General features: G+C 47.4%; 2 protein-coding genes across 4 annotated transcripts in view; one reads left to right on the top strand and one right to left on the bottom strand.

Annotated features, from left to right (window-relative positions):
- PDZD9 (PDZ domain containing 9) overlaps positions 1 to 3,775 on the bottom strand; it is a 15,440-nt gene extending 11,665 nt beyond the window's left edge. For both annotated transcript variants that reach the window (XM_084771921.1, XM_084771920.1), the window contains exons 1-2: positions 3,668 to 3,775; positions 1,522 to 1,701 (exon numbers count right to left, since the gene is read on the bottom strand). In XM_084771921.1, the coding sequence (XP_084628047.1) occupies positions 1,522 to 1,701; positions 3,668 to 3,698 (211 nt within the window). In that variant the 5' untranslated portion in view covers positions 3,699 to 3,775. The remainder of the gene's footprint in view (positions 1 to 1,521; positions 1,702 to 3,667) is intronic.
- Positions 3,776 to 12,578: 8,803 nt separating this feature from the next.
- MOSMO (modulator of smoothened) overlaps positions 12,579 to 15,321 on the top strand; it is a 58,390-nt gene continuing 55,647 nt past the window's right edge. For both annotated transcript variants that reach the window (XM_084760266.1, XM_084760265.1), the window contains exon 1: positions 12,579 to 12,836. In XM_084760266.1, coding sequence (XP_084616392.1) covers positions 12,731 to 12,836 — 106 coding nt within the window. In that variant the 5' untranslated portion in view covers positions 12,579 to 12,730. The remainder of the gene's footprint in view (positions 12,837 to 15,321) is intronic.

Here is a 15,321-nt window from a genome sequence, read left to right as displayed (position 1 = left end):
CAGATCACATTATAGATGTTGTGAGCCACCATGTGGTTGCTGGGAATTGAACTCAGGACCTCTGGAAAAGCAGTCAGTGCTCTTAACCGCTGAGCCATCCCTCCAGCCCAGTACATACTATATTTATATGCTTATTTGAATGAGAACTATACCCCCTTGGCTCAGTTATTTAAACAACTTGCTCCCCAGGTGGCTGGAGCCTTGTTGGAGGAGGACTTCTGTCACTGGGTGGGCTTTGAGAGTTTATAGACTCACCTCACCTCCAGTTTGTTCTCTCTGCTTTCTGCATATGGTCGGATGTGATCTCTCAACCTCCTGACCCAGCCACCTGCTTGCCATGCCTTGCCACTGTGGGCTCCCCCTCTAGAACCACATGCCAAAGTAAGCTCTTTCTCCCATACACATATTTTTCAAAGACATCTAAAGCTGAGGAAATGCTCAGTGGGCCAAACAGGCATGGTGGCCAGACCCACATGTACATGGTTGGGCACATGGTGGCCCACCTGGAACCAGAGCACACTGGCTAGTGAAATTGGCTGAACTGCAGGCTCTAGGTGCAAGCAAGAGATTCTGCCTCCATATATAAGGTAGAGAATAGTGAAGGAAGGCCCTCATCATCAAACTGGGGCCTCTATATACCCACTTATACGTGAAGGAAAAAAATGTAAAGACAACTAGCTATAGAGAAGCCATAAGAATGAGAAATAATTGGCAAAGTTTCTGGAGTACTTGTTTTCAAAGCTCCTCACAACATTTTACCAAGTCCTAACATCCTAGAACAAAGATGGGATTCTCCCAATTTAGATATGAGGTCCCTGAGGCTTGAAATAGTAAGTGCCTTTGCCAAGGTCACTGGGTGAGAAAGTGACAAATCTTGGACCTGACTTCAGAACAAATGGCCTGACGTGGCTTTCCCTCTCATGACCTCATCTCACTGTGCATCCTCCACTCCTCGGTACAGCACCACGGGAAAGCATGTCTTACGCTGGATAGAAAATGCATTCCCGTAGAGGCCTGAGAAGGGAGGTGAGCGTGACGAGAGCGCTGGGCTTGAAGTTGGAGAGGGAGGGTCTAAATCCCAGCTCCTAGGCAAGCTCCTACATACCTGCACACATGCATAGTGGTTCAGTGCAGGATATGCCCCTGTTGAGAAGGGGAAATGAGATCATGTGTCCCCCAAAGGCTACCTATGACCAGCACCTCCCAGGAAAGAAGACATCTTCATGAGCTGTGGAGTAACACAGGGTCTGTGTCTATATCCCACTTGTGGATCAAAGTGAACCTGATGAGCAAGTCTCAGACACTAAGCTTCAGTCTCCTTGGCTGCAAAAGGAAGACAGCAACAACAGGCCCTTCCCAGAGTGTTACTAAGAACCAAAGGAATACAGGAACAGTGTGTAACAGATCAGTATACAAGTGGTAGCAACTGGCTGGCCCATGGGAAATTCTCAGCCAGCGTCCCATCCTCCTGCAGACTCTCTGAAGGCAGGTGGAAAGGAGGCATGGGAAAGCCACAGTCACCTGGGTGGAGTATTCCGTCACTGGCGGCAGCCCCTTTATTGATGAGGTGGCTAATCTGCAGGTAGGGCCCATTCTGGATGATGATCAGGCCCAATCCCAGGCTTCCCACCGTGAGTTTAGTCTGCTTCATTTTGTTCAAGTTGGGTACAGATGCCTTGGTCTTGAGGCTGTATCCTTTCTCTAAGAGAACAAACAAGAGGAACGTGTTTCGGTCACTTACTGAGACAAGGGTATAGCAATGGTGCCGTGGAGTTCTGAAACCGGACCTTAGGGGCACTTGCATTGTCATCCTGTTCTTCAGTTTCCTCTCTGGGAAAATGAGTGTTTTAGAGTATGTGGAAAGTAAACAGGACAGTTAAAGGGCTATTTACAGGCCTAGTGCTTCATGGATGCTCAGTGTCAGCTGTTATCATCCATCCACTTGACAAATGTCTACTGATGCAAGCGGTGTGCTGGGGCCCAGGGTTTACTGTGGTGAACCAGATGGGCTTGTTGCCCCTGTGGATCTCACGGCCTAGTAGAAGGCACAGCTATCTCTCAGCTATGTGAGCAAACTAGATGCTAACAGGAAGAAAAGGCCAGAGAGCTCTGAGGGTAAACAATAGGAACCTAAGTTTCACAGGGAGATAGGGACCAGGTTTCCCAAACTTGAATCAAGGTGAAAGGACCAGTAAGCAGCATCAGAGGGAGCAAACAGAATCAAGGTTCTAAGACAGGAGGAATCAGTATTCATGGGGACAGGAAAGAGCAGCATCCAGCAGGAGGTGAGAGGTGCACTGCCTGGCAGATGGGCTGCTGGTCAGGTTTACCTCAAGGAAATCTTGGAAGTAATTTAAGCTGGACATGCTCAGGCTGTCATTTTCTAATAAAGTCACCGTGCTGGCTGGCTCCACGTGTGGTGCGTGGGGACGAGAAATGAAAAGCAGCCTGCAGTCAACCGTGTCGCAGCCCTGACAATAGATGGACAGTGGTACAGCCACACAGCATCTGGGAGGAAATGGACCATCCCATCCCACACACACTCCAGTGAGGACCAGTGATGTGCTGGAGTTCACCAGGCCTTGGCTAAGTCTCTGTGACTGTGCCATGTCCAGGATCACTGCTGAGATGGGTTTCCCCAGCTTCCAATACCAGGCTCATCATGGCTGTTCCCAAAGCCAGTGGCCTTACTGGAACGCCCCAACTGCTTCAGTTGGAGAATTGAGGCTTAAATATACTTACAAAGTAATCTTGTTTCGAAATATATCAGTGGGGTGGACAAGATTGCAGCCAAGCCTGACAACTTGAATCCGATCTTCAGGACCCACATGGTAAGAGGAGAGAACTAACAAGTTCTCCTCACCGCCCTCTGCCCGCCCCCCCCACACACACACTAAAATTTAAAGACAGTATGGGCTGGAGAGATGGCTCAGAAGTTAAGAGCACTGGCTGCTCTTCCAGAGGTCCTGAGTTCAATTCCCAGCAACCACATGGTGGCTCACAAGCATCTATAACGAGATCTGGTGCTCTCTTCTGCCAGGCAGGCGTGCATATATGCAGGCAGCACAATGACTGTATATATAATAAATAAATCTTTAATAAAAAAATTTTAAAGACAGCAGGGTGAAAGAAATCACTCAAGCTGGGTATGGTGGCGCACGCCTTTAATTCCAGCACTGAGGACACAGAGGCAGCCAGATCTCTGTGAGTTTGAGGCCAGCCTGGTCTACCAAAGCAAGTTCAGAATAGCCAGGGTTGCACATAGAAACTCTGTTTCGGATAAACAAAACAAAACAGAAACAAAAAAGAAAGAAATCACTCTCAAAATATCTATACATGATTCCATGTTGAACCATTCTCCATGGAAAAAGCAAAATCCTAGAAAACAATAAAAGTACAAGAAATTGGGATGGAGAAAGGGCAGATGCAATGTAATTTAGGGGAGGTGAACATGCTCTCTTGATCGATTGTGGTAGTGGTTAAGAATGTTACATATTTGTGGAAACGCATAGAGATGTCCACTAAAAAAAGAGCATCTCACTACATGCAAGTTATATACTGAACAACGGTGAGAGATCCCCACATGTGACCGCTGTTTTACAGGAGAGGCAAATCTAGGAAGGCTCAGTGCCCAAGGCATATCACCCTTGTCCTATTTCCCATTTACCATTTTTGCTTTTGAGGAGGCCTTTCTGCATTGTCGTGGGCTCTCTTGATCCTCGCAGAGCCCAGGTTGGTATCTGTCCCAACTCCCAACAGTTTGGAATCCTCAAGGCACGAGATCAGGACCCTGGGCCACGGGGAAAACATTGACGCCCTATTCTCTGGATGGCCGCCAGGGGGCGCTGCAAGGCTGCGTCCCAGATTTTGGGCAGCCAGGGAGTTGCTACAAAGCTTCAGTAGACCCTGGGAAATGTGGCACAAGTGAAAACTACGCCAACGTAGAGTGTGAAAATTATATGGAAAAAGAAAGAAAGAAAGAAAATTTTCTGCAGGAATGAGAAGAGTACCTGCTTCATTCAATGAATGACAGGCTATTCATTCATTGGTGGGAACACTGGAGACAGGGCAAGCGCCCAAATGTCACCGACAACATTGCTGAGAGACCACAGACTATTCCAGAATCCATTCCCCTCTTAATGGTGGTATTCAAATATTGTTACATCAACAGCGCTCACTGCCTTGCCAGTGCAGTTTATTCATGTGTTTTAGATGAGAAGGGCCAAGAATGGCCTGAAAACAATGAGTCACTGTTAGGAGATGGATTATTGCATTCTTCGCTTTCCCAAAATAATCCTTCACGTTCACGCATACAACAAAAATTCACTGGAAGCCACTATGCGGCTTGTGGGGATGCTGAGGACATTAAAGTAGATGATACAAACAGAAACTTCACCCTCTTGGAACTTGTATTATTTTTTTTATTTATCCCCCACTCCCCCAAGACAGGGTTTCTCTGTATAGCCTGGCTGTCTTGGAACTAGCTGTGTAGACCAGGCTGGTCTCGAACTCTGGCGGGTGCTGGATTAAAGGCATGCACCATCACTACCTACTTGGAATTTGTACTTTTAGGGTGTTTTTTGTCTGTTTGTTTTTCAAGACAGGATTTTTCTGTGTAGCCTTGGCTGTCCTGGACTCACTTTGTAGACCAGGCTGGCCTCGAACTCACAGCAATCTGCCTGCCTCTGCCTCCCAAGTGCTGGGATTAAAGGCATGAGCCACCACACCCGGTGGAATTTGTATTTTCAACACAGATGGAGAGAATTTTAGGAAACCATAAATTATGGGAAACAAATTTTAGAAGAGAAACAGTATAATGAACTGGATCACCACTCTGATGGGGAAAAACAAAAAACAAAAAAACAAAAAACACCACCTTGCTCCAGGGTATCAAACCTTTTAACCAAACACCTATTGGAAGTCAGACGCTAACCAAGATTTTAGGGTGCACTTGGGTAGGTCTCAGCTTAGTCATCTGCTTCTCTAGCTCTATCCAAACAATAAGCCAGGACAGATTTTCACTGGCATGATCCCTTCTTGCAGAGCTTTGTGCAAAGGGAACCCCCTGCTGCATTTCTTGTGCTAGACCACCACTTCCCTCTCTCAGTCCAGCTGGAATCTACTCAGGGGCATTTACCACATAACTCGATCTTCCGCCCAGTGGGAGAATAGTTAGAAAATGTGGCAATAATGCACAATGGTCTCCTTTCCTTCTCAGGTGGAAAAAAAAATCTCTTTAGAGTAGATACCAAGGTCATACTGAGTAGGAGAAATGGGTGATACAAACTCAAGGACACTGCTGTCCAGGCCTCCTTTCAGAACTAAATAACTTGACCTTCCCTTCCATCTCCTGATGCTGCCCGGGCATGTCCCTAGAGCAGCTAGCATTGAGTGGCCAGTGCAGGGTCATCCTAGAGCTCCCAACAAGCCTAGCTGTGGCCCTGGCATGGCTACCCTATACCCTCTGACATCTCTGCCCAGTCCTGTTTCTTTTCCTCCACCCTCTAATATCTCCTTGCATCTCAGCCTCTTCTCTAGAGAACCAGCCCACAGCATCAAGCGCTAGAGACAGCCTAGAGTGTAGCTGCTAAAAAGGGATACGGGATCTGGACCACCAGTGGAATGAGGACCAATAGTTAGGAGGAGGATGGCACAACAGAGGAAGACAGTTTGCTGACATGGACCATGGCCACACAATATGATGTCTCTTGGGCCAGGAGTCCTCAGTAATAGCAATAGAAAAGCAGCAGACCTCTGCTACAGACAGGGGCAGGTAGCATGTTTAGCACTCAACTGATCCATCTGGTAGTCACAGCACTCTCCTGTCCTGTGTCTCACAGCAAATGGCTGACTGTAACAACTGCATCTTGAAAATTGTATAGCAATAAGGGACTTACGCAGGAAATGGGGGTCTAAGCCACCCCAACACATAAGTCATGGCAGAGGGTCTGACAACTGGTAATAAGAAAGGAAAATGATAAGATGATCAATGTGCCTCATGATAGCAGTGTTCCCATCTGGTAAGAGAGCCACCACTGTCCTGCAGGAGCTGCTCTCAGACCCTAAAAGAAGGAAATCAAAATTGAGAACTAAACCATACAAAGAAACGATAAGCTTTTTGTTTCTTTTTTGAGACAGTCTCTCTGTGCAACCCAGGCTGCTCTTAGGACTCATGGTCCTCCTGCCTCAGCCTACCAAAGACAAGGACTGCAGGCATGCCCCCCCCACACCTCCTAGCCTTCTGTATACTTCTTAGCTTGGTACACAGTTATACATCTTTAATCCCAGCATTCAGAAGGCAGAAACAGGTGGGTCCCTGTGAATTTGAAGCTAGTCTTGTCTGCACAGTGAAATTTAGGCCAGCCAGGACTATATTTCATAAAACTTTTGTGACATTTATTTATATACGTACATGTGTGGATGGATGTGCTTGTGTCATGGTCATTGTGTAGAGATTCCTAGAGGTGGTGTTTTCCTTCTACTGAGAGAGTCCTAAGACTTGAACTCAGGTCACCACGCTTCATAAACAAGCGCACGTCTACTGAGCCACCTCGCTGGCTTGCGCTTCACTGCAGTAGGAGTGTTTCATCAGCTCTGGGTAAGCATGGCCCAGGGATGAGTGATATGAAGGGATTTCAGATCACTGGATTAATGTGGCTCCTTATCCTGTGGTCAATTTTATTTGAAGATACTGAGGAGTTGAAAAATTACTAGCCAGACATGGTGCCACACACCTGTCATCCCAGCCCTCAGAAGACAGAGGCAGGTATGAATTCCATACCAGCTTGGCCACATAAGATCCTGTCAAAAGGTCGGCAGTGGTGGCTCTTGCTTTTTAAAGATCCCAACACTCAAGAAGCAGAAGAAAAGTTACAAGGAGGATCTAAGAGAGGATGATTGAATCTCAGAAAGGAAAATAAAATAGGCATTGAAGGTGGATGGAGGGAGGAAATTGGGTAGGAGAGGGGACAGCAAGGGGAGCAGCGATGGGGATAGGAGTAGGGAGGGCAGGAGAAAGAGGGCTGGGTGAGACAGAAATTAGAGGTGGTGTGTATCTCTGGGATTTTCCAGAGACCTGGGATATGAGATGCCCCAGGAGGTCTATGGGGGGTCACCCTAGCTGAGACTCCTAGCAATGGGAGTTATGAACCCTTAAGTGGCCACCTCCTGTAGCCACCCAGGACTTCCAGTGGAGAGACAAGGACACCAACCCACCCACAAAACCTTTGACCCAAAATTTGTCCTACTTACAAGATGTGCAGGAACAAAGATGGAGCAAAGATTGAGGGAATGGCCAACCAAAGATTGGCCCCACTTGAGACCCATCCCATGGGAGAGAGCCAATCCCTGACACTATTAACGCTACTCTGCTATGCTTGAAGACAGGATCCTAACATAACTTTTCTGAGAGGCTCCACCCAGCAGCTGATGGAAACAGATGTAGAGACCCACAGGCAAACATTAGACAGAGTTTGGAGAGTCCTGTAGAAGACTTAGGACAAAGATTGAGAAAGCTGCAGGGGTCAAGAACTCTACAGGAAGACCTACAGAGTCAACTATCCTGGGCCATGGGGCCACCCAGAGAATGAACCACCAACCGAAGAGCATGCATGGACTGGTCCTAGGCCCCCTACACATATGTGGCTGATGCACAGCTTTTTCTTCATGTGGGTCCCCCAGCAACTGGAGCAGGGGCCTTCTCTGACTCTGACCCCTGCCTTTGGATCCTGTTCCCCTAACTGGGCTGCCTTGTCTGGCCTCAGTGGGAGAGGATGCACCTAGTTCTGCATAGACTTAATGTGCCAGGGAGGATTGGTACCCATGGGGAACCTCCACCTTCTCTGAGGAGAAAAAGAAGGGAGAATGGGGAGAGGGGTGTGCAAGAGGGGAACTGGGAGTGGGGAGGGCTGCAATCAGGATGTAAAGTGAATAAACAAATTTTTAAAAAAAGAGGCAGAGGCAGGTAGATCTCTGAGTTTGAGCCCAGCTTGGTCCAGAGAAAGTTCCAGGACAGCCAGGGATATATAGAGGAACCCTGTCTCAAAAAACAAAAACAAAAACAAAAACAACAAACAACAAACAAAAAACACTTAATGATTACTGAGTTACAGAGTATATTGCAAAATGTACCTGTGTAGCAAATGCTGACTTGTATAGTACAGGTGCCCCCTTCTGGGAAAGAGCAACTGATCCCCAGATTATGGGGAGGGTTGTAGGTTGAGGTATCTCAGCTGTAAGTCTTTTTGTTTGTTTTTGTTTTGTTTTTTGAGAGAGATTTTTTTTTTCTGTGTAGCCTTGGTTGTCCTGGATTTACTTTGTAGACCAGGCTGGCCTTGAACTCACAGAGATCCATTTGCCTCTGCTTCCCAGAGTGCTGGGATTACAGGCATGTGCCACTGCATCTAGCTAAGCCATAGGTCTTTTAAGGGTGTTTGTGCATGTATAGGACTGAGGTCAATGACACTCAGTAAATGTTTTTATCTCCTCTGATGAGGGGTGAGATGGGAGCCATACCCAAGCTTTACTAATACATGGCTTGGGGCTGAGGCCAGAGCATTTCTATCTAACTATCCGTAGGCCCAGGGCTGGAAGCTTCCAGCCTCTGTACAATCTAGTCTTCTGCAAGCCCAGACTTTGAAGGCTTCAGCTTCCAGCCTCCATACAATCTAACCTAGGCCTAGAATGTCTTCAGCCTCTGAGACTTAACTGCTGAATAAATAAACTCACCCCTTCTAGTTCTTTCTGAACTCTGGCTGGCTGGTTCAACTCAGCTGTTCTAGCTCCAACTCCTCTCCAAGCTGACTGATTCAGATTGGCTTCTCTGGGCTTCTGACTGAATTGCTCTGCTTGGAAAAACTTCCTCTGAAGTTCACAAACTGAACTACATGAACGTAACTGAACTGAACTGCACAGAACTGTATTGCACTCCAGACTTCTACTGTGTTCATGTACTGTACTCTATTCCTCCAGTGTACTGCACTGTCTGTCCCCTCTCTGTTTGCTCTTACGTAGCTTCTGTCTCGTGAGTGTTGGGGGTATCCTATCTCTGACTCATTTTGTCAAATCTTTCTCTGATTCATCACTTTGCCTTTCAACTAGATGTCATTGTTTGGGATTAAAGGTGTGTAGGAAAGGCATGCCTTGTAGTCCAGCCAGAGGGATTAAAGCTGTGTGTTCCAGCTGGATCACACAGACCTAGGTCTTTGGATGTGATCCCTTGCCAAAGCACTCTCCACCCTTTTCCCCCCACCTCCCTAAAATAGGGACTTTCCTAGAGCCTAGAGCTCACCAATTTGGCTAGATTAGCAGGTCACCAAAACCCAGGGACCCTCCTGTCCCCAGTTTCCCCAGCAGGGAGATCATAGGTGCAGTGCCTGGGCTCACATGTGTTCTAAGCAAGACTTCATGCTTGCACAGTAAGCACCTTACTGAACGAGCCATCTCTCAGCACTCTGTTGTCTTCTTAAAGAACTGTCCTTACCTGAATAGGCTGCATTTCCCAAGATTACACCCAATTCCTGAGGTAATTAGCATCGAATGACTGGTCAGTACTAGAGCTCTTCGTCCCTTTGTCCTGACAGAACTCAAAATACCCACCTTAGACTGAGAGCTCTCTTCTACCAGTCTGCCAAAGCCTCCAGTGCCTGCAGCTGACTTCTGCCCACTTCCACTTCCTTCCTTTCCCTCACAGAAATTGGCCCAAAAAAGAGCTCCCTAATAAACTTCCTACATACCACCAATCAATAACTTTTCATCTTGGAGACGGTTCTGAGAGAGACAACCTACAAGATAAACTGCTATTTGAGGCCTGGGTATAAGCTCCCCATCTCTGGATCTGACTTTTGCCTTCTCTGACCCTAAGAATTCTGGGTATGCATATGCAACATATCTACCACTCTCTTGGCCCCCAGAGAGGAAGTCTGTTCATTATCCTGTCAGGCCAAGGAGACTCCTTCAAGTGCAGAGCAATGGCAGTTTCTTCTAGTTTTCCCTGAAGTCCCATCTGGATTCTGCCTCTTCTGAGCTGAGTCCTGCCATCTATCACAATAAAGCATGCTATATTCCCAGCTCTTTTACAGCCACAGTATGGCTATTTATGTCTTCAGCCTGCCAGCATAGCTCCCTCCTGGGGGCCTCCTATGATCTTCTGCACCCCCAAGGGCTTTCTGCCATAAGGAGCACGGTGGCTCATCTCTGAATAGAAAGAGTCCAACTGTTTTATTAATGTGAGTGATGGGAGATAGGAGAAAAAGGCCCAAAGCAAGGGCACAGATTCCTCAAGTTCAAGTCAGCAGCAGGGCTGGAATTAGAGCATACTTCTGCGTCCCTTCTGCTCTACCTCCTCCTTCTCTTCCAAGCCCCTCAGCTTTACTTCTGTTAACATCCAGGGAGAGCTGTAGAAAAAGAGAACTATTGTGTCCTATATAGTTCAGAGACATGGAACTCTGTGTTATCAGTTATATTGGAAAACACAAATATAGTGTGGGACTGAGACAGGAAATAATGGTAACTCTGTGAACAGTGTATTCTTCTGATAACTATGCTTCATCCTATAAGAAAAGATCAGGTGAGTCACTATTATGTACAATGCTATGCAGCCACTAGCCTGATGGGAAAAGATGCTTTAGTCCTTCACACACACACACACACACACACACACACACACACACACACACACTTTAATCTGAGGTCTAGAATCTTGGATGGAGAAGTATATGCCAAGACGTTCTGGCAAATACTGTTAGGGTAAAAGGAAGAATTTATACTTGTTTTGTTGTTGCTATTTTGTTTTGTTTTTTTTCCAAGACAGAGTTTCTCTGTGTAGCCTTGACTGTCCTGGACTCACTTTGTAGACCAGGCTGGCCTCGAACTCACAGTGATCCGCCTGCCTCTGCCTCCCGAGTGCTGGGATTAAAGGCATGTGCCACCATGCCCGGCTGTTTTGGTTTTTTTGAGACAGTGTTTCTCTGTGTGGCCTTGGCTGTCTTGGACTTTGTAGACCATGTTGGCCTCGAACTCACAACCATCCACCTGCCTCTGCCTCCCAAGTGCTGGGCTTAAAGGTATGCACCACCACACCCGGCTCGTTGTTGTTGTTGTTGTTGTTGTTAACAGAAGAATTAAGGTAGCATCCTTCTACAGAGCTGGAGTTAAAACAGTTGCAAAGTGTTTCAACATCTGACCTTGGCCAGTTATGAACATCAATGGGCATTAGTCAGGAATTCCCTGCTGTATAGTGACAGCTTGTTTTATTCTGGCCCATCAAAACTCCTTTAAACTTCTGCAGTCCTTAAAAAGAGAGAGTGAGGAGCTACTGGAGCTTTGGAATATAGGAATTACCTTGTGTCAGTCTCTCTGGCAGAGGAAAAAGAAATTATGTAATTAAATACACACTTAAAAAAAAATACTTGCCCCAAGAGACCAATGCTTGGGCAGAAGTCTCTAGAGCAGCAGTTAAATCCTTTCTCCCCAACAACGTACTGCCACTGATAAGCTGCACATTTCTGCAAGGATGCTAGTTTGGTGGAATTTGAAACCTGCTGAGTTTTATGTACGTGTAGGCATTCCAAAAATAGAGACAGATGTCACTCTTCTAGGTCTTTCTAGAGATAGCTTAGGTGGTACTTAGGTAGAAAAATCATCCCCAGTTGCTCTATGGATTGCTGAGAAAGAGATGGATCTAAAGTCAGGGTGATTTAGCAGACATGGTGGAAAGAAACTTCCGGGGGATAGCAAATCGTAAACAAATCCTCTATTATCATCGTAACAATTTATATAATTATTTACGGTTTGACCTTTCAAGCTAAGGCTCTTCACACACCCTCACTCTGTAAATAATATCACTATACACCTGGTTGGCGCAAACTAACATCACTTTCGGCTCTTCTTCATCTCCTTTGTTATCAGCAAATCCTTCCTTCTGCCCATTTTTCTCTATCTTAACTAACCTAGCTAACAGCCACAATTCTGTCTTAGACTACTGGCCATTTTTGGTGTCCCTGCATTCCCTGCCTCACTCCCATTATAATCCTTTTTTCGCGCTAGATCTTCTTAAATTAAATAGGGTCACGTAACTACCCTTGTTGAAAAACCCTCCGGTTCCTTCCCACTGCATCTGGAACAAAATCCAAACACACATCTGGTGCATGAACGTAAAGGCAGGATCTCACTAGTTAGCCTAGGCTGTCAAGGACCTGGTGGCTCAGCTTCTTCTTCCCCAGTGCTGGGATTTGCAGGCGCGCGCCCACCCCGAACCCCACCTCTGGCTTCTGCCTACCTTTTCTCAAACCACTCTCTAGCCATACGGGCATTTTGCAGGTCCCTGAACGTGACAATCTTTCCACTTTCTCCCCAGTAGCTGTTTCCTGTCTCTGGAATACTCTGCACCTAATCCCCACAGGGCAAATCTTTAAGATCTTAGTGGTCTCGGCCTCGAACCACCGTTGGCTCCCACATCAGACCCCAGCGCCGGGTCTGGAAGGGTCGGCAAGGCAGTCCTGGGCGCCGCCGGCCGGCGCGCGGTTTCGCTTCCGGGTGAGGGGCGGGCGGGCCAAGCAGTTCCGGGGCGGGTGGCGGCTGCGGGTCCCGGCGCGGAGGGCGCGAGCGCGCGGCGCGGGCCGAGGGCCGAGGGCGGCGGCGCGGGGACCCCGGGGCCCGGCGGCCCATGGGGCGCAAGGCGTGAGGCCGCGGCCTGCCCTGCGGTGGGGGGTGGGGGGAGCGGGGCGGGGCGATGGATAAACTGACCATCATCTCAGGATGTCTCTTTCTGGCCGCCGATATCTTCGCCATCGCCAGCATCGCCAACCCGGACTGGATCAACACCGGGGAGTCGGCGGGTGAGCGGCGTGCGCGGCCCGGGAGGGCGGTCGTCCCCTGGGTCGGCGGTCCCGAGGGTTAAAGGTCTGCGCCGGGGTGGGGGCCGGGAGAGGCTGCTTAGCTGTGGCTCCCCCCTTTCCCCTTTGAAGTATGTGTGATGATAGTCTTTGCTTTATTTTAGGCCCGGGGGCTACAATAATACTAATAATAAACTTCATTTTATGGAGCATCTTTCGTTCCAGCGCATCTCACGCACACACACGCGCGCGCTGCTGGAGCTATCTTAATAGTAGTTAGAAAATTAAATAACACATTCGAGTCGCAGGCAGCCCCAGCGGTGATGCCTGCTGGAACACCAGCTGGAGGCGGGTGTGTGTGTGTGTGTTTGTGTGTGTGGCGGGGGGTTGCCCTCACGGAAGAGACCGGCATCTTTCCGAAGGGTATCCCAGGTGAATGCGCTGCCAGGATTCTCAGCTCCAACCCTCTTTTCCCTTCTATCTTTCTCTCTTACCCAGACCTGGGAGACCAAACCTTTAATTAATGTAAAATGCTATCAGGGGAGCGGCACGGGCTTGTATTTGAACTGCTCGTTCAATGCAGGTGAAGCGAAGGGGAGTGGGAACGGCAGGACTCCCTCAGATGGTTTGTTACATATGTATCGCTATGCTGTCAAACTTCTTAGGTGTCACATAGGGTTCTCAATTTATCCAGCAATATTTTTAGCTCTTTAAAAAAAAAAAAAAGCTGTGGCTGAAACATTTGTTGCTTTCTCCTCCCGCTACTCTCTAATCTAGACCTAGTAACACAAAATCAGGATGCCGTGTTCACTGGTTTTTAAGATAAGGCTAAAGAATTCACCGTTTCTTGACTGTAGAGTTTTAGCAGAGCTGTTAATTGTAACAGGTAAAAAGGGAGTTTTGGAATCGTGTGGAAAGTGTTGCTGACAAGGTATTCAGTGCTATGTGTGACGTTTGGTTCATTACCACTGTTTTTACTCTAACCGGATGTGTAGTTGACTCCTCTGTGAGACGGTTTTCCGGGCATCACATACTTAGGAGCAAAGGTTTGCACTGTTGAGAAGTGCTTATTGGAAAAAGATTTTTAGGTGGAATCCCTGTAGGTAGTGGATGAAGTGTCCATGAGCAAGACAGATTGGAGAGGGAACTGTTTCTATACATTATATAAGAGAAGAGAGCCGTGATGGTGCAGCAGAGGCCGCTCACACTCAAGACAGAACAAAAGTGCAGTGAGTACAGTGCCTTCAGATTTAAAGTCTTTGGCTGTGAGTTGGCAACAAAGACTTCATGAAAGGGCCAGTACTCCAAAGTTTGAAGAAAGTAGAAAATATTTGAAAAGGGGAAATAGCTGCAGATGGTAGGCTTGTCCAGCTTTGTGGGTGACGGTGGCTGTGAACACATAGTGTGACAGCCTTCCTGCCCCACTGGCCTCTAGTTGTGTCCAGCTGCTTTGAGACCCGTGTAGCTTAAGCAGTGAACTTTCTAAATGCCCTTGGAAATAAAGCATCGGAAATACTAATATGAAATGTTATAGATGGCTCATTGAGCTTGGAGGATTTCATATGCCTGCAAAAAAAATGAAAACAAAGCAGCCAAGCTGTTGAGGGTATTGGCCAGAGTAACTATGTAATGATAGCTCAGAATAAATATTAAAGGTGTGTATGGTGGTGGGAGGGGCTGTGTGTGGTGGTGGGAGGGGCCGTGTATGGTGGTGGGAGGGGCAAGGCCGCAGATGGTATTTGGTCAGTGGAATTGTGGGTACAATGAGATTGAAGACCAACTTGAGAATGGTCGCTGAGCACGGTGGCAGGGGCTGGTGAGCACACGATCCCGCGTAGCAGTGAGGGTCCATGCTGAAACGGAGTGTCACACTTTAGAGATGATTCTTTTTGTCCACCTACAGTTTCCCTCACTACTTCAGGCTATCCTTCAATTAAATATTCGGGGGCTAAAGGAGAACTAATAAGCGATAATAGGAAACATTTCAGAATTCCCTTAGCTCTTACCTTAACAGGGACAGGAAATAAATCCCCTAAAAGTTAAACTTACAGGTGGGAGGGCAGGCTGTTGTTTGGTGCCTGCAGCTGGGGGGGGGGGGGGTAGGGAGGGCAGGAAGTATCTGCTAGTGTGTGCTCTCTGACAAGGCGCACTTGAGCAGTGTGTACTCAGGGTGCAGTTTGTTTTACCTGAGCAGACAGATGTAGTCATGAGTTTAAAAGCAAAGCTAAATAAATAAATAAATAAATAAGAACAATAGTTGTATCTTTCAGGTCAGTGAAACAATCACAAGAAGTACAAGAAGGTGTGGGCTGGAAGCGCTGGCCCCACTCCAAGGTTTCTACAAGAGTGATTTCACAGGGCAGCAAAAAACTAGAGTCATTTCCCTCCAATGTATTATATTCCATCCGTTCACGTTTTGTTTGTGGCATTGGATTGTGCTCTTCTTCTAAGTTTGTTTTACTTTCTGTCCATGGGTGTTTGGCTACAT

Source organism: Acomys minous, assembly GCF_964271855.1.
Source record: "Acomys minous genome assembly, chromosome: 2".
Classification (NCBI taxonomy): Eukaryota; Metazoa; Chordata; class Mammalia; order Rodentia; family Muridae; genus Acomys; species Acomys minous.
This window is presented reverse-complemented; position numbering and strand designations above follow the sequence as displayed.